The sequence below is a fragment of the Sinocyclocheilus grahami genome, unplaced genomic scaffold (genome assembly GCF_001515645.1).
Source record: "Sinocyclocheilus grahami isolate Dianchi unplaced genomic scaffold, SAMN03320097.WGS_v1.1 scaffold1050.1, whole genome shotgun sequence".
Lineage (NCBI taxonomy): Eukaryota > Metazoa > Chordata > Actinopteri > Cypriniformes > Cyprinidae > Sinocyclocheilus > Sinocyclocheilus grahami.
In genome coordinates, this window is record NW_015506229.1 from 338,607 (window position 1) to 357,568 (window position 18,962).

Below are 18,962 nucleotides of genomic sequence, written 5' to 3' on the forward strand. Positions count from 1 at the left end.
GGTGCGCTATATATATATATATATATATATATATATATATATATATACTTAATTTAAGTCTTAATTTGAACTTAATTTTATTATTATTAGTTTTATTATTATTATTATTATTATTATTATTATTATTATTATTATTAGTTATATTGTTATTATTAGTAGTAGTTTTATTTCATTTAATTATAATAACCTTGAAGTATACTGATTACTTGTTTATGTTTGGTTAATTCTGTCAAACATTTTCTGTCAATCAATCAATCAATCAATCAATAAAAGGTTTTTCACACAACTCCATCTTAATTTTATTTCCATTTACTGTATGTGGCTATTTATTTTGGCCTTGAAAACATGCAATCAGTTGATACAGGACTTTAAGTGGTTTGTTTTCTGATAAGAACTACATTATTTCCTACATAATAGTAATAGCAAGCCACTCATATAATCAAATACAAAATAAACCAGATAAAACTGCTCTGGTAAAAGTGACTGTTTTAGATCGGGATGCATTTACTGAACTAAACAGCACAACATCTGTGTTCCACCAAATCAGTGTTTATCTGAATTATTACAATGTAAACATCTGCTAACAAGAACAGAAGTGACCGAAAGTAACTGTTTTCTCTTCAAATGTTTTAGCATGAATTTCTGGATAAAATGTGAAGGGGTTTGTTCCTTGTGACAGAATTCAGTTCAATTATTTGGTCTGTGAAAATGTGGTACAAATGAATAGAGCATCAACTGTATTCTAGAGAAATTGTTTTTGGGAAGCTTTTGTCCTCATAACTCGCTTCTACTTTTAAAAGCGCTGTATTATTTCAACGCTAATGACAACGTGAATTTTATGCATTTGGTTTCTGAAAACACCAAGGCCTAATTTGATTCCAAATAGATGCTCGCATACAGCAGAGCTTAAGCCAAAACAACAAATAAAAAAACAACACCTGCCGTACCAATCAAAAAAAACTTCTGTCTGATCTTTTTGCCGAATCTGACTTCAGGACAACGTACACTGCCACTGTAATTCATCCATCTAAAGCCTCTTGCTGAATAATTCTACTCCACATTTCTCATCTCTGACAAGCAGCTTAATGCAAATCTCCAATATCTCTGACTGTTCCATCTGAGTCTGAACAAAGACCGGCTTCAAACCTGCCCATGACATTGAGGCCATTATGTTTGGAAGCTATGATATACGTGGAAAAGCGTTGCTCTAACCAAGAGCCCTTTTTGAGGGTGGCACAATGGGTGGAAATTAATTCTCTTTCAGGAACAGGTCAAGGGAATAACACAAATATAAATATAAACCATTTGTAAGTCTTACCAAGGCTCTGTCATTCAATGATCTTGGTAGTTTTCGTGAATGGTTGTACTTATAGTATATTGAGTTTCTTTTTTCTGTTCATTTTCTTATTCTAACATCAAAGCCTGTTCAGCTCTGCATGAAGTACTTATAATGGGAAGAAGAAGAAAATAGAAAAGGACAATAACATGGAGTAAACAGGAGGACAAAAATGTGCTATTAACGGAAATAAATAATTAAACCTATCACACAAATACAGATGTAATGTACAAAAGGCATCGCACTGAAAAGCACGATATGCTTTAAAATGTTTGGAAAAGTCAAATTATTCATTATCTGAACATTCCAATAATGAACAATGTCAGCAATTATTTAAAATGGTAGCCGAAATGAAATGAAATGAAATGAATTGAATTTAAATTAAATGAAATTTGGTTTTGCCAGAGAAATTTCTGTCATTATTTACTCACTCTAACATTGTTCCAAAATCTGTTTGTCTTCCTTTCTTTGATGGAAGACAAATGAATATAGTTTGTAGTCTAGGGTGCTCATTTCTATAAATGTCTATAGGGTTGTCAAAAATTGCACAAAAGCACCATAAAAGTAGTCCATATGAGTCTTCAGAAGTCATTATATAGCTTTGCATGAGGAATAATAATGAGAGAATTTAAAATTATTGGTGAGCTGAAAATAAAAAATAAAAATAAAACAGGTCTGTATGGATAGAATCAATGGCAGATTTGTAAATTATTGTAAGTCCTCTCAAAAAAAACATGCAACATTTTTTTTTGTTAGTCCTTCTATTATAACTATAAGTAACTATACACCTACATGTCAGCTAGTCAATAATATCAGCTAGTTGATTATCTGCTTAATATTTGCTGACACTTTATTTTGATGGTCACCCAACAGACATTCATCTGATAAATGTGCATGCATGTCAACTTATTCTACTAAACCTAACAGTCTTCTAATACTCTTAGTTGACATCTAGTTGCAAATGAATAAGAGTTAGCTGACATGTACTGTAGTTGAAAAGTTACTTACAGTCAGCAGAATGTCTTAAGTGGAGAATAATGTGTAACCAAAGCCCATCTTTTTGTATCTTTCTATCTGTTTCACACTGCTGTATCTTAATTAACAGAACGTGTTGAAATAAGTACTGGGTAAATATGGCAGCAGGTTAATTATGCTGTTTGCTGCTGTAAGCCGTGGATTTATAAAAGAAAAGAAAAACGCCTCTGCACAGCTATTGATAGTTTTGCTCGGCTTGAGACGGTAAAACAATCCAAAACGAGTTTATGCCAAAAGTCATTTATCTTGATCACATCTGACAATTTTGATAAGACACATTTGTTACTCCATTACTCTAAATGTTTGGATGTGACTTTGAAGCATAATCACAGCTCTGCCAATTAACGGGAACGAGTGTGCTTTAGTGTGCTGTATTTAGGAAGCTCATTAATGTCAACTGGTTGTTAGCAAGTTATGACAGAGGATCCGCCTTCTCAAATCATTGCCACAATGCTGTACCTACAACGTCCCGAATCCCAGTGGGACCAAGAGCAGTTGCAGACTGTAATAATTCATGCAGGCCAAACAGGTTATAACATTTAATCCATATGATGACATCTCACCAGAATTTGCATGCATAAAAGGACTATATAAATTCATTTTTTGTCATTACACATGAGATTCACTGTATGGTTGCTTAGTAACTTGCTGTTAATTTGCAATATTTAAAACATAAGCCCCTCTACCCCATTTGAGACAAAAAAATTCACACGAGAGTCTTTTCCTCATGGGGAACTAATTTGCCTCATAAGCTCCTGCATTAACCAAGTTGCCATCATTGTAAAAAGCTTTTATAAATTTGCAACATTTGAATTTTTTGGATGCAAAAAAACTAAATATAAGACCAAAACTCTGCTCTGAACTTAAACAGGGGTTACTTTAAGAAAATGACTTGCTTGTGATAAGCGAAGGTTGTATTGTCATATCATGAACCAAAAAAAAAAGGAAAATATGGTCGAACAAAGTGCACTACTCTTTTAGAGAAAGAAATATTTGCAGTTTTTGACTCGCACAGATGCAGTAAAGATAGTATATGTCATAGCAATGGTTTGGGTGTTTTATCTTTTGAGTTTTGTACACATACAAGCTAAATCCTGCAATTGTTCAAGGAGAAATAAAACATGCTGTATATATGAAAGACAGCCATAAAAAAAAAAACACTCAAGCCCTATATTGGGAATATATTGTTTTAGTGAGACATCAGAAAATAAAGCGAAATCAAAAACAGGAACTTTGGGTCGAGATACGTACACAGTTGTCAACTGGAGCTACTTTTATTTTGGAGCACTAATGTCAATCGTCACTTAGGAATTAATAAAGTTACTGTATGTCATGTCGTATCTAATTGAGCTAAAACCACATTGTGACATCAGTTAAAACTGTTAATAAGTAACGTGTCCCCGAAAAACTATTCAAGATCAAGAGAGAAAACTGTTGTTATCTCCTAATGAGCACCAATGGCCCAGTTCCATTCCATTGCAGACCTCATCCAAACGAGTGGAATTGATTAATAGAGAAACTCATTAATGAATGCGAGGATGAAACACTAATCTGCATACAGCATCAATAAGGCAAACGGGCTCGCTGGAGGTACACCTGCTCGCAATTTCCAGCTCCTCGGCAGAAGCTGTAAGCGCTCCCTGTGGGACCTTTGATTTCTGGATGGAGAGACAAACTTTATTTGGTGAATTATACGGGGCTGCGGAGGGAAGGCCTGTCCCCTAAGCAGATGGCTCTGTTTGCCGTAACCGGAGCACTAAATACTGGATAATACAAACTTTAATGAGTTTAATGTCAACTTCTCCCTCCCCTTCTTCTGGTTGCTTCTCCTTGCTGCAAGGGTGTTTTGGGCAAACAAATATTGTTGCGGTCAGAAGCCCTGAAGTCATTGTAATGTAATGGAGACATGAGACTTTGAAAGAATGATGAGATTACACTAGAATATCAATATTAGACAACGCAATTAAGCTATGTGGAAAAGTATAAAAGTGAAAATTCTATTAAATGTGTTAAATTCACAAGCTGGTAAAATGTGCATAATCAAAGCATTTAATACTATTAAAGCATACATTGCGTTAAAGATTCAGCAGGGGTTTTGGATGGAATCATTAATGCGAAATTCTGACTTCATAGGGTATTCAGCTATCTGATGAGTCAGATGAAGTTTTGCTAAAATAAACAATATTTGGTGTTATCTAGTTATTATATCTAAACACACACACACACACACACAACCATTCAATAGTTTTGTTTTGTTTTAATTAATGCTTTTATTCAGTATGGGCACATTAATTATGATCAAATGTCACAGTAAGGCTTGTACATTTTACAAAAAATATACATATTTTAAAAAATGATGTTCTTTTGAACTATTTCAGCTTTGCCACTTTTGAAAATATATTATTATTTATTTTTTTCAACTGCTTACACACAAAATCTTTACTTGTCACACAGTTTCTGAAACCTGACACTCAAACACCAGAACCACACACTAAATCTGCAGAACCATACATTAATTATTGGCCTTTGAATCGGTTTTCAATTTCATAAAATGCTTTTTGCAAAACACAACACACAATTCTCTATATAATACACAAAAATCTAACAGGAATTAATATTATGGCAAAGGTGTTTTCAAATGTTTGCTTTTGAGATGTGTTTGTGATATTTTGAATGCAGTGCTTCATTTTGCAAGAGATGTTAGGCATTTTGCATTGTGTGTGTGCAATTCTTGGATTTGTGTGTAAAGTTCTGAAAAAAAAGGCACAGTTTTGAAAATGTGAGTAAGCAGTTGAAAAAAACTGCAACATATTACTGTATTTTGAGCAAAATTAATGCAGACTTTGTGAGCATAAGAAACTTCTGTTAAAATCTTAATTAAACCCAAATGTTATGTTAAATATATACAATTTTAAATTCACATAAATTTGTCACAAAATGTTTAAGTTTTTTAGAGCTTAAAACCTTGTGGGTAGCAACTCATAAAACTCAGGATGAGTATGCAATATTTTACTATTTTAAACCATTCAAAATAGTAAATAATGATTAAATAACTATAACAATGATTTATTATAAGGCCTCAATTGTCATAAATACATATACAGTGGGGCAAAAAAGTATTTAGTCAGCCACCAATTGTGCAAGTTCTCCCACTTAAAAAGATGAGAGAGGCCTGTAATTTTCATCATAGGTATACCTCAAGTTGTCAAAGAGTTTCCAATAGCCTGGCTGATAAAGCAAGTGAAAAAGTTTTGTTCAGCCATGATGATGCATAAGAAATTGATTAACCAAAAAAATTTAATTACTTACAAAGTTTTATTTTTGGATCAACTATTCCCTTGTATCGCACAGCGTGATATATTACGAAATGTATAAATAGATCACATGGAGGGAAAAAAAGGGAAGAATGAGAAGAGCATGTTTTGACCTAAATTAGGCATAATGGTGACACAGTATATAAATTATACAAAAAACCTTGAGACATTATATAATCCACACAATGATGCAAAGGTGTCAGCAGAAATCACAATGGTGTCTGACACCTTTGCTCATAATTTAGCAGGTGATGTTACCAAAAATAGCATTTTATAGAAGCTTTTTAAAAATTAATGTTTACAGTCGACAAAGGAAATGTTTCTTTTCACTCAATTAGCATGTACTGGCATTGTTATGATTTCGAGAAGAGTTAAGTTCTCTTCTACTGAAGTTAATGGATCTTTTAATTTAATCAGTACTTTAAATGTGTTTCCTGGAAAAACAAGCCAAAATAGCCGGGTTTCCATCCAACTTATTTGCATATTGCATTAATGAAAAAAAAGATGAAGAATATGCGCTTCTGCGTGTGTTTCCATCAAATGTGTAATGCGAATAAAAATGGACATCAGCCTAATAAAAGTGACGTGTTCCGACCAATATATACGTTCCAGGGAAAGCCAGGTGCAATATCTGCAATGGACTGGTGAGCTTGGGAGCTGAAAAAGGTAAAAAGAAAAACACCACAAATTTGTAGAGTCACCTGAGGTGTCAACCACCTCCAGTCTTACAAAGATGCACAGAAAGAAAAAGACGACGCAGCTGCCTCTACAGCCAATGTATCTCAGCCAACTCTAACAGAAATGTTTGATGCCCAACGTAAATGGCAGAATTCGGATCCCAGGTCAAAAAAACTTTTGATTGCAACAGACAATCAGCCATTTACATTTGTCTCAGGTATTGGTTTTCGGAGGCTGGTGGCTGCAATGGAGTCCAGATACAACCTGCTAAGTCAAGTGCACGAAAACCTTTAAGTTTTTATTTACAGTTGGTTACTTGAGGACTTTGTTTTATATAAAAATGCAGAAAGTTGCAAAAAGCAGAAAGTTAGAATACACTTTAGATGTTCTGTGTCATTTATACCAAACATAAATGTTGCTGGTTGCTAGTGTGTTTGCAGCACTACCATTATTTATTTTTTATATATTTTATATTTTTCAGTTTAATTGATTTTTATTTATAAAGTTGTGTTTATTTTATTTAAATGTATATTTAAGTTTACATTTATGTTCCAACAAACTTGAAAAATTCAGCTTGATAAAAGCTCTAAAACTTTTATGTAAATGATTGACAGTTTTTTTTTTTATATTACCTGTTTTATATATTTAATACTTGGTAAGTTTATTGATTTGTTTGGTTAACTTTGGATAAATATTTTATTTTAATACCGTGCAGTGCACAAAATTAAGATTCGAGAGATGGTTCAAGTCAGTGTTCAATAAATGATGATGTTAAGTTTAGAAATGTTGTGCATCCACTTATTATTAGTGTGACATTTTAGCATGCAATTGAAGGGGAACACTTCAAGATATCTGCCCTAAAAATCGGCAGCACATATCGGCCATCAGCTAACCCTGACCGCTAAACATCGGCATTGGTTATAGAAAAACCCATATCGGTCGAACTCTACTCCGAATACCTCAATTCAACTGATTCTTAATCTATTTGAATAGAAATTCTATCAGACGGCATTCATTTCTACACTAACAGAAAAGACAAGACAAACATTCCACTGCTAAGCCCTTTCAGCCCAGATTGCCGCATGACATTGTATAATTCCTAATAATTATTCAGGAACCACAGGTCCTTTTCACTTCCTAATCTGCTCAGCTTTTGATAGAGGGACCGAAATCTCATCAAAACCAACATCGGAGCTCTCTGACACGTCTGTGGAACACCATCACAGCATGGCATTCGGTGTGTTCAAAGAAAGGCTTTCCATGATATATTCATCTGCACTGAATAATGTGCTCTTGGGGAGACTGATATGAATGTTTTTTTTGTGGATTCTGTTCAGGTTTTTAAACTTAAGTTTTCACTGTTGTACATTTCATCCTGGTATGAAATGGCAATACAAAGCATATTAAAATGTAGCCATTTCTTTCAAGTCTAGCAAAGCTAAAGCCATTTTAGGGATGCTTTTAAATGATTAGTTCACCCCCAAAAACATACTCACCCTCAAACCAAAGTGACTTTGTTTCTGTGAAACAAATGTCACTGAGGCTTCAACAATTGACCAAAAATCATTATAAAACTACAATGCATTATTTTCTAAGTCTTCTGAAACCATACAAATACGCAAATACAAATTTTTTAAACCTTTATGTTGTATGACTTTGGAAGGCTTGAAATATAAGTTATATGAGTTAAATTAATAAAGCTATAAGTTTGAGGGTGAAATTCAGTTTTAGCCATTTCTTTAGCTCAGTCTTAACCACCTTATAAAGCCTACTGTATCATACAGGTGCATCTCAATAAGTTAGAATGTCGTGGAAAAGTTAATTTATTTCAGTAATTCAAATCAAATTGTGAAACTCGTGTATTAAAATTTTCAGATGAGAGCAAGTTTTGCATTTAATTTGGAAACCAAAGTCCTGGAGTCTGGAGTAAGGGTGGAGAAGCTCATAGCCCAAGTTGCTTGAAGTCCAGTGTTAAGTTTCCACAGTCTGTGATGATTTGGGGTGCAATGTCATCTGCTGGTGTTGGTCCATTGTGTTTTTTGAAAACCAACGTCACTGCACCCATTTACCAAGACATTTTGGGGCACTTCATGCTTCCTTCTGCTGAGATTTGGGGTGCAATATCATCTGCTGGTGTTGGTCCATTGTGTTGTTTGAAAACAAAAATCACGGTATCCATTCACCAAGAAATTTTGGAGCACTTCATGCTTCCTTCTGCTGACCAGCTTTTTGAAGATGCTGATTTCATTTTCCAGCAGGATTTGGCACCTGCCCACACTGCCAAAAGCACCACAAGTTGGTTAAATGACCATGGTGTTGGTGTGCCTGACTGGCCAGCAAACTCACCAGACCTGAACCCCATAGAGAATGAGAAACAAGAGACCAAAAAATGCAGATGAGCTGAAGGCCACTGTCAAAGAAACCTGGGCTTCCATACCACCTCAGCTGTGCCACAAACTGATCACCTCCATGCCACGCCGAATTGAGGCAGTAGTTAAAGTAAAAGGAGCCCCTACCAAGTATTGAGTACATGTACAGTAAATGAACATACTTTCCAGAAGGCCAACAATTCACTAAAAAAAAAATTTTTTATTGGTCTTATGAAGTATTCTAATTTGTTGACATAGTGAATTGGTGGATTTTTGTAAATGTGAGCCAAAATCATCACAATTAAAAGAACCAAAGACTTAAACTACTTCAGTCTGTGCGCACTGAATTTATTTAATCCACGAGTTTCACAATTTGAGTTGAATTACTGAAATAAATGAACTTTTCCATTTGACATTCTAATTTATTGAGATGCACCTGTATATGATTTTATGACACTAATTTTTCAGGCCTATAAAATAATCAACATCATCAAAATTTTGCTGTAAAACCTATTGTACAAAATCTACTACATGTTTTCTGACATCTAATTGATCGTTAAATAAATGTTTTATAAACTCATTATAAAAATGTCCATGTTCAGTTTGTGGTACATGTGTATTTTTGCTGTGAAGGCAGAACCCAATTTTTTATAGTATTTAGAAGAATAACTGTATATTTAGTTGAGATGAATGCTTACTAGAAGCAACAAAGTTTACTTTGTTATCATCTCTCAATAATCATTGTATTGGATTGCAAATATCACACAACATTTAAATATAACCATTTAAAGGGGTCATATGATGCGATTTAAATTTTTCCTTTCTCTTTGGAGTGTTACAAGCTCTTGGTGCATAAAGAAGCTCTGTAAAGTTGCTAAGACTAAAGTCTCAAATCCAAAGAGATATTCTTTATAAAAGTTAAGAGTCAGCCACGCCTACCTAAAACGCCTCGTTCTAACACGCCCCCACATACCTACGTCACTATGTGGGAAGATTTGCATAACGCCGCCCAAATGTTCAATGCAGACACGGTTTTATGTTTATGTGGCGCGATGCAACGCAACGCATAAAAAGACAGTATAAGTCATTATAATCCATATTTATGTCCCCACTGGATGCAACGAATGCCTCGTTTATAATGGGTTTTCATGTTTTTGAATCATCGCTCCGGCCTGACAGGGCATCATCACAATATGGTAAGGGACGTAACATTTCCGTCACACGCTTGAGGTATTCGGCCAATCATAACGCACTGGATAGCTGGCCAATCACAGCACCCCTCTTTTTTTCAGACCGATGAGCTTTGTAAAAATCGACGCGTTTCAGAAAGGTGGGGCATAGAGGAGAAACAATAATGTACAGTACGTGGAAAATAATGTGTTTTTGAACCTTAAACTGCATAAACATTTCATTACACCAAATAATGTTATTTTAGCAGCATCATATGACCCCTTTAAATATCAGCAGGAGACAGAGTGACAACTGATGTTTATATGCATTTTATGCAAGTAGTTTGCTATGCTGTTACAAAGATCTTATTATTGATTTACACTGCATCTTACTTTTTGGTCAAATAAATATCTGAAATTGCACCAAATTGCATAGTTTTGCTAACTTTGGGCCAAATATGAGCCATAAAGCCTGATGTCTAAAAAAATAATATACAAAAAAAATGATTTATTATTTTGTCTGAAGGTCCAATAAACTGTTCCATATATTTATATATATATTAAAAAAAATTTATATATTTTTTTTACCTATATTTCATTCAGCATGTCAAGCTTTATAGGCTTAAAAGTCACTGATGTCAGTTCCATGCTACTTAAATTTATTGTTCTTAATAGCTGCCTAAATGGTCAAATTGATATATACTTGCAAGTACAAATGACAAATGAATCCATTTCAACTGAAATTTTCACTTTTAAGCAGAGAACAAGCTCTGGTCCGGCCCTCTGAATTAGTTGAAATAGGCTTTCTTGCACAACTTTTTCCACTTTAATTTACAAAGTTGCTGAAGCGCTTCTTTGAGAAAACATGTTCTCTTTTACAGCATGTGGGCTCACTAAAGCAGTTTTAAACTGGAGTCCAGCTATGAATTCGAAGAGGCGCATACAGAGACAGAGAAATGGCGAGTGCTAAATATACACGCCTGCAGTTTAAACCGATGTCTCCTGCTTTCTTTCAAAAGTGAGATCTAATTACTTAGACTGAGGTCTAACACTGTCAGCTTTCTCACTTCATGGATGAGTAAATTAAAGACTGAACTCGAGGCTTTAATCAGGTTTAAAACCAACCTATACCTCCGGACACCTCATATTCACTCCACCCTCATGAGTCTAATATCTACATCACTGGATATTCCTCTAGGTTTGCTGCAATCGAACTGACAGAAGTCATTAATCTCGTAATTAAGATGCTGCATTTCATATGCACATCCAACTGGATTTCAGTTTATTGGAGTTTATTGCTGTTTAATTGCATGGTAGTGATTCTGCAATATGAATAACATATTTGCTCTGTAAATGAGCAAAGAATGGACGTGCAAAAGTGAGTTTAGTTTACTGATACAAAATACAGTCAACAACTTTATTTCCATGGAACAGGAAAAGTTTTGAAGGATTGTACTTGCAATTAAGTGACTTTCAGCTTCAACAAATGACAAAAAAGTGCCATAAACATTCTCTATAACACTCATGCACTATTTTCCATGTCTTCGGAAAACACACAATAGGTTTGAGTAAGAAGCTTTGTGTTTTCATTAAAAACTTTTATTTTGTATGATTTCAGAAGACTTGAAATTTTCAATTTCAAGACTTCAGACTACGGGTATGTTTACTAAAAACTGAGAAGTTTTTCCTTTGTGTTTCTGAGAAGTTTCGCACACAGACAGACGGCAATGTTGTCTCAACGAACCCCACTCGAGGGGATCTGCAAAACAAACTAAAATTGCTGTATTATCATGCCGAGCCAGTAGATGGCGATATCACTTTGTAAAGAAACTTGTGCATGCCTATAGACTGAACACATAATATTTATATGCATGGCATCACTGTTTTAACAAATTAGCATTTTTATAGCTTACATGGAGATGATAACAGTATAGTTTTCAAAAACTTGCAATTTGAAACCCATTTGTAAAAGTTTGTGATTTCAGGCCCAAAATGCCATTGTAATGTAAATGAATGGCCAAAACGCATAAAAAGATTTCTGTTTTTAGTTCAAATCAGTGTTTCTTAAAAGTCCATACTGAAAATCACTGTGCTCAGGATCCCAACTCCTACCATGATTCAATCACACAATTATTGTGTTTTCATGGTTAATCATCACTTCTGACAATATAAAACAGACATCTGATTACAGGTTTGTAGTGTGGAGAGAAACTCTCTGCACATTTCCGTGGAAAGGCTGATAGTGATAGACTTCAGTCAGAGTGCTAAAACATCACTGAAATTACAAGAGAATTACAGGTAGCAATGCCAAAGAGCGGGAAAATGGTGTAACAATGAGTCAGAGTGAGGCAAACACACAGAAGAAATCAAACGAAAGCACCAACGTTGATTAAGTTGTTCGCTCGTCCTCATCAGAAGAGAAACTAGCAGAAAGATCTGCCTTTATCTGCCAATCACAAACAGACGAAACCCACATCTAATCCAATCCTACACAATCCAATCTATACAAAGGTGTTTGTGTATACTTGTATTCATTATTTATTCATGACAAACATTTCAGCGTTATCACATTGTTTACTCACATACAATATGCTGCTTCATACTCTAATCTCTTCCACTCTTGAAAAACATGTTTCAGTCGATCTTATTTGTATTCATAGGCATTTGTAAGTGAAACAAATGTTATTTTTTGGTTTATTTGGATCAACAATGTTCACTACTGTTAAATTTTGGCAAGTCCCTTATGCGCACTTATGGCTGCATTTATTTAATCAAAAAATACTTTAAAAACTGTAATCCTCTAAATTATTACCATTTAAAATAACAGTTTTCTGTGTTAACATATATTGTTAATATGTTTTGATAATGTTAAAATAGTTTTTAATGTAATTTATTCCTGTGATGCAAAGCTGATTTTTTAGTAGCATTACTCCAGTCTTCAGTGTCACATGATCCTTCAGAAATGAATTTTAATATGCTGATTTATTTCTTAAGAAAAATTGTTTATTATCATCAATGTTGAAAACAGTTTTGCATAATATTTTGATGAATGTCACTTTTCATCAATTTAAAGCAATTTAAAGCATCCTTGATGAATAAAAGTAATAATTCCATAAAAAAAAAAAAAGCAGAACCCAAACATGATCAACATATTGTATAGAAAGCATCAAAACCTTTTCACAGCTTCATAAATCCTCAGGAACTGCAGGAACCTCTGTGAGATTCATAATTTCAGCATCTAAGATCCCCAAAGCATCTGTAAACATTCATAAAGCAACAAGTGATTCACTGTATATCTGAGTTGTGTGCCTGGGTACGGACATGGTCTAGTTTGCCAGAAGTAAAACATTAGTCACCCATAAGTATTAATCTTAATCTCTACTGCACGGCTTTTTTTGTTTTTGTTTTTACAACCATGGTTATCAAAGTAATGTAAAACACTCATAAATGTATAAAAAAGGAAACATTTCCAGCCCTCATGTTCCCTCCTCCACTGCCAGGTTCAAATCTGCTCCATTATCTTAGTCTGTATGACAGTCAGGCATTGCATGTTGCATAATGGCAGTTACAAAAGCTTAGACCTCAAACCAGATGATTTATGAATGCACCAAGCTTTCTCTATATCCATATAAACTATATGAAGTAGTTGACTACAGCTCTGATGCCCGTCACTGTAATGCTGTTCTTTGTGCATCTGAAGGAGCACAACTGGAGTACTTGTCTTGGGCTATTTTCATTTATCTCCGTGAAGTCGAGCATTAATATTTTCTGAAACTCTGCCTTACCAAAACCGTATTTTTTTTTCTTTTATTAGATTCAGAAATGTTTAATAACTTTCAGCGCATCGTAAAAAAAATGATGTGCAGTTTCTACATCTGGCAACATTTTCAGGCTATATAGGTGACAAACCTGGACATGTGTGAGATTTTGGCACATTTGGATATTAGATGCAGGTAATATGCTATCCAAAATGTACTAGAGCCACACTTTACATATGGACATATATAATGGGATCGCATTGTGTTATTAAAATAGTTTTGAAATGTAAAGTTAAAACACTACTAGTTAAAAATCTCTTTCTGGGAATTTATTTCATTTTTGACAACAAGAAGCAAGCATTTTGGTGTTGCCTTAAGTGCATGTTTTAAGTGCAAACGATACAAATAATGGTGGTTATTTAACTTTTCTTTATGAATGAGCATTCAAATAACATTTTGAATGTTTGCAGTTTCCAGAAAGTTACTATGATAGAATTCAATCTTTGGCCCACATTTGCAATGAATTCTTCAATCCGTGATCGATGTGAGAAGACTTGCGTTTAATTCATTAGCAAACACCAGTATATGCCTTGAGCAGTCCTCCCTATGACCTCTTGTTATTGCCGATGTTCTTATTATAGCATGCTATGAATGAAGAGAATTAAAGATGAATGATAGATTTTCAGGGTTCTGCTCAAAGCCTGAACTTGAGCAATCCTGTCGCGAAGCCCTGTATGAAAACACGTCACACTGGTGGCTCATCTCGTTAAGCATATGGTGCTGCAGCTGTGATGGCTTCAGGAAGTTATGATCTTGTTCATGCGGTGAATCACAGCAAGCATCAACAAAAATGCCTGAGGAAGTAAAAAACAGCTTGTTTCAGTCTGATACATTTCAGTGGAAGTTCCTAACAAAGCTGCTGTTGATTGATAATCAACTAACAACAGCATAAACATTTAGTTATTGACTCTGTAACATATGCAAAGCAGATGGAGTATTGAAAGTACGCTGATGTATGTGAAGACATAAATAGATTAGAAGACATAATTGTAGCGTATTATATGCATTGTGTGTATACAGTAATATAAGGAATTGATACAATTATAATTTATTCATTATAAAACTATGAATCACCCCAACAATGATAATCATAAGAAATGGTTGTTGAGCAGTAAATCAGCATATTAGAATGATTTCTGGAGGATCATGTGACACTGAAGACTGGAGTAATGATGCTGAAAATTCAGCTTTACCATCAAAGAAATAAATTACATATTAAAATACATTCAAACAGAAAATAGTTATTTTAAATTGCAATCCCATTTCACAATATTACTGTTTTTACTGTATTGTTGTAGCATAGCATTAAAAAAATAAATATGAATTTTAATTTAAATTTCAGGATGAATCTGAATTTGAATAAAACATTATTTTCATTTTACGGCTGCTAAATTGTTGATATTAAAATTGAATATGGTCTAAATAATAATAATAATAATAATAATAATAATGATTCATTGTATTTTAAATAATAAATTAATTATAATTTTTAAATCACATAAATTAATTTTGGTATGGCAACATAATAATAATAATAATAATAATAATCATAATAATATTAATAATAATTAGTTTAATTATAAATGATAAATTAATTATAATTATTAAATCCCATAAATTAATTTTGGTATTGCAACATAATAATAATAATAATAATAATAATAATAATAATAATAACAATAATAATAATAATAACGCCGCTTCTCACTTTCAGTGAAATTATTAGCAAAAATCAAGATTATTAGACGCCATCTAGTCTATGTCTAAACTCGATAGTCCACTGCAAGCCATTCCTGATAATAAAAGCTATGCAAAAGCAACATTAGATAACGTAACAATATCCAACAAACAATCCATGTCATTTTGGATGCTTTTATTTTGTAGGAGAGATTGGGGAAGTTGTCACATGGGAGCTGTTCTCTCGCTAGCTTTAAGGTTTTCAGTCAGAAATACAAAATGCGTTTTAGCACAATATTAGTGGTATTTTCCATCAGTGTCATCAAGTTTATTCATTAAAATATCTGCTGATCAAAAGAATGGCTTTATATTTTTGAATGTTTTTTTTTTTTTGCTTAATGGCTAAATGAATTGATGTTGAATTGTTTTACTGTCTAAATATTAATTAACTACTGTCTAAGTATTACAGAATTGGAAATGATAGCAGTTTTGTAGCCATAAATTTAAAGTATCTGTTTATACCATTTTTTTTTTTTTTTTAAATAAACCAATTCTAGAAATGTTGAGTAAAAAGGGTGATAACTAGCCCTGGTTTCCATATGAATAAATTATATTGGTTTAATCACTGGAGGTGGAGGTAAAAAAAAAAAACCCATAAAGGACAAATAAAGCAAAACACAAAAAATACAATTAAAATAAATAAATAAATATTTTGTGTAATTCTTATCCATAATCCCTGAAGTCTCCAAGCCAGTTGTCAAATATAAAATTACTAATTAATAATACACATATACATAATTTTATGTATACTTAATTCTACTACTACTATTATTATTTTGTAATTTATGAATCCTTTAACATACACATACAGGTGCATCTCAATAAATTATAATGTCGTGGAAAAGTTCATTTATTTCAGTAATTCAACTCAAATTGTGAAAATGTAACAGCGAAGTTCTAATTTTGAGCTCTTGATATCTGGTAACCGCACACATGAACGCTCTAGATGCGTGGTCTTGTACTGCAGTATGTGTAAATAAGTACACTACTACTACTACTACTACTGTTATTGTAATTATTAATTTATTTCCTTTCCTAGACTCAAGAAAACAGCACATCAGTATCTAACAAAGGAGGTGAAATTAGCTTAGTGGGGGAAAAAAAGTCAGTGATCACAGACTAAGTAGAGTTTTAAACCTTTGTAGTTATTTTTTTGTACTTTTAATGGGGGGAAACCTAATTTGCTAATTAACAAAAGGAAGATTTTTTAGGCTCCACGAGTTTCAAGCTAATGTCTCTGGCAAAAGTAATAGATCTAATTGAAAACCGAGAGGTCTGTAAGGCTTTTTGGCCATTATCTTGACAATTTTTTACACAAAGCGAGCTCACACCTACTTTACAGGTGCTTAACAACCCATCCCCAACAATGATGCCTTAATTGAACCACTTAAACCTCTACTAAGAGAGACGTGTGCACATGAATGATGCTTTTAATTAGACCGCTAAACTCCAGCTTGTTTGTCGATGTTTTCATATCAGCGTCCGCGGCGCTTCAGCAATGAGGAGTGAGCGCGTGCGAATGGTTGCCAGATTGCTTAAAATAAGCAAAACACCGGGCAGAAAATGTATCCATGTAACAGCGAAGTTCTAATTTTGAGCTCTTGATATCTGGTAACCGCACACATGAACGCTCTAGATGCGTGTACTGTAGAGCAGTATGCAATAACATTTGTCTCCTTTTTTGACGAAAATAAAAATAGGTTTTTGGTAAAGTTTTTAATTTTTGAATACATTTTAGTCTCGTCTTATTTCATTAGCGAAATTGCATGTTGATATAGTCATAGTTATCGTTTATTGACCTTATTATCGTCTCGTCACGTTAGTCATGGCCAAAAACCTCGTCAACGAACATTTTCCGTCATCGTCTTGTTCGTTAACGAAATTAACGCTAGAACCAGAGGACGGTAACATCTACAGAATGTAGCCTATCATGGCACATCCAGGGAGAATGCTGAAAAAAGTCTCTGGCTTCAAGCAGTCTTCTGAAAAACGCATGCTTGGACGTGGTGTCTGCCTCAGCCGAGATCTAGAGAAGGCTTCCAGATATCCTCTGGTCTGGATTTACCTGAGAACGAGAGAGTGGTCAATGTTGGGAGAGTAAAGAAGATTGACCGTCAACTTCATCCAATGCAGAATATCTGGCATGATCACGGGTACGACACTGCATGGTGTCCTCCAAAATGTGGCATGGTGCCAAGTGGTCTTGAAGAAAACTGTCTGGGATCCAAAACGTATCACAGATTTAATTTATCCAGTGAAGGAGGAGCAAAGTGCTTGAAGAATCTTCTGAAGATGTTGAACAGGTTAAACCAGTAAAACTCTTTGAAACGTACATTTTTTATGGTTCCAATGTTTTATCCCAGTACGCAATAGTGTGTTGAATACAAAGTGTGCATTCAGGATCAAAACACATATTTGTACATACAAATTTGTGCATTATACAATGACGTTTACTTGGTTACTGGGAAAAGTTGAAGTGTACTTGGAATAAACCAGCAACAACAATAGATTTATTCTGTTACATAAACACTTTTATTGTACTATATGCATGTGATTGAAATGAAGAAATAACATAAAATAAATGACAGCTGAAAAATGAACCCTAAAAATGAGTAAAATAACATGTTAAGATTCTATAGGTTTTCTGAAGCTCTCCCTGGCACACCACCAGGAGTCTCAATCTCCACTGGGTCTCCATGCGGAGGTCTTAGACAGGAATCGTTTTTTTCCACCGGCACTCTCTGGAACCAGAACGAGAGTGGATTATTCCCTTGATTCCGTCTGCAGCAGCTCCATTCTCTGGTTCTTGCTCTTCACGCTTTCACCGAACCTAGTCCCCACAGTGTTAGCCAATTTTAGACCTACCGGTATTTCAAATTTGTCTTTTATCACTAAGATTCTGGAGAAAATTGTCTTACAGCAGTTGCAGGGTTTTCTAGCTGATAACATGATTTTTTAAAATTTTCAATCTGGTTTTAAAAAATATTAATAAATTAAATGTGTTTCACAAATTCGAACATCTGGGTTGTGCTGTTCTGTTGTAAATAAATCTTAACCAATGATTCCTAATTGCATCTACTTCCGGAAGGCCAAATAAAGTGCTTTTGCTTTCGCACTGAAACACACAGCGTCTCACTGACATGGCTGCATCAACACTACTGCTGTTCCTGAAACCACGCCTTCTTTTTTTGCGTGCACATTTGGGTGGCATTATGCTAATATTTCCACATAGTGAGGTAGATATGTGGGGGCGTGTTAGAATGAGCAGTTTTAGGTAGGCATTGCTGACTCTTAACTTTTATAAAGAATATCTCTTTGGATTTGAGACTTTAGTCTTTGCAACTTTACAGATCTTCTTTATGCACCAAGAGCTTGTAACACTCCAAAGAGAAAGGAAAAATTGAAATCGCATCATATGACCCCTTTAACATTGGAGATTATTTTTCTAGCGATTCTTTATCATGTGGGGTTCCTCAGGGATCCATTTTGGCTCCCATTCTTTTTTC

At 34.1% G+C, this 18,962-nt stretch overlaps 1 protein-coding gene across 1 annotated transcript in view; it reads right to left on the reverse strand.

Annotated features, from left to right (window-relative positions):
• The window catches only part of LOC107566139 (VPS10 domain-containing receptor SorCS1-like), a 170,177-nt gene extending 152,576 nt beyond the window's left edge, over positions 1-17,601 (reverse strand). Inside the window, exon 1 of the mRNA XM_016251514.1 lies at positions 17,522-17,601. Coding sequence (XP_016107000.1) covers positions 17,522-17,601 — 80 coding nt within the window. The remainder of the gene's footprint in view (positions 1-17,521) is intronic.
• Between the last annotated feature and the right edge of the window lie 1,361 nt (positions 17,602-18,962).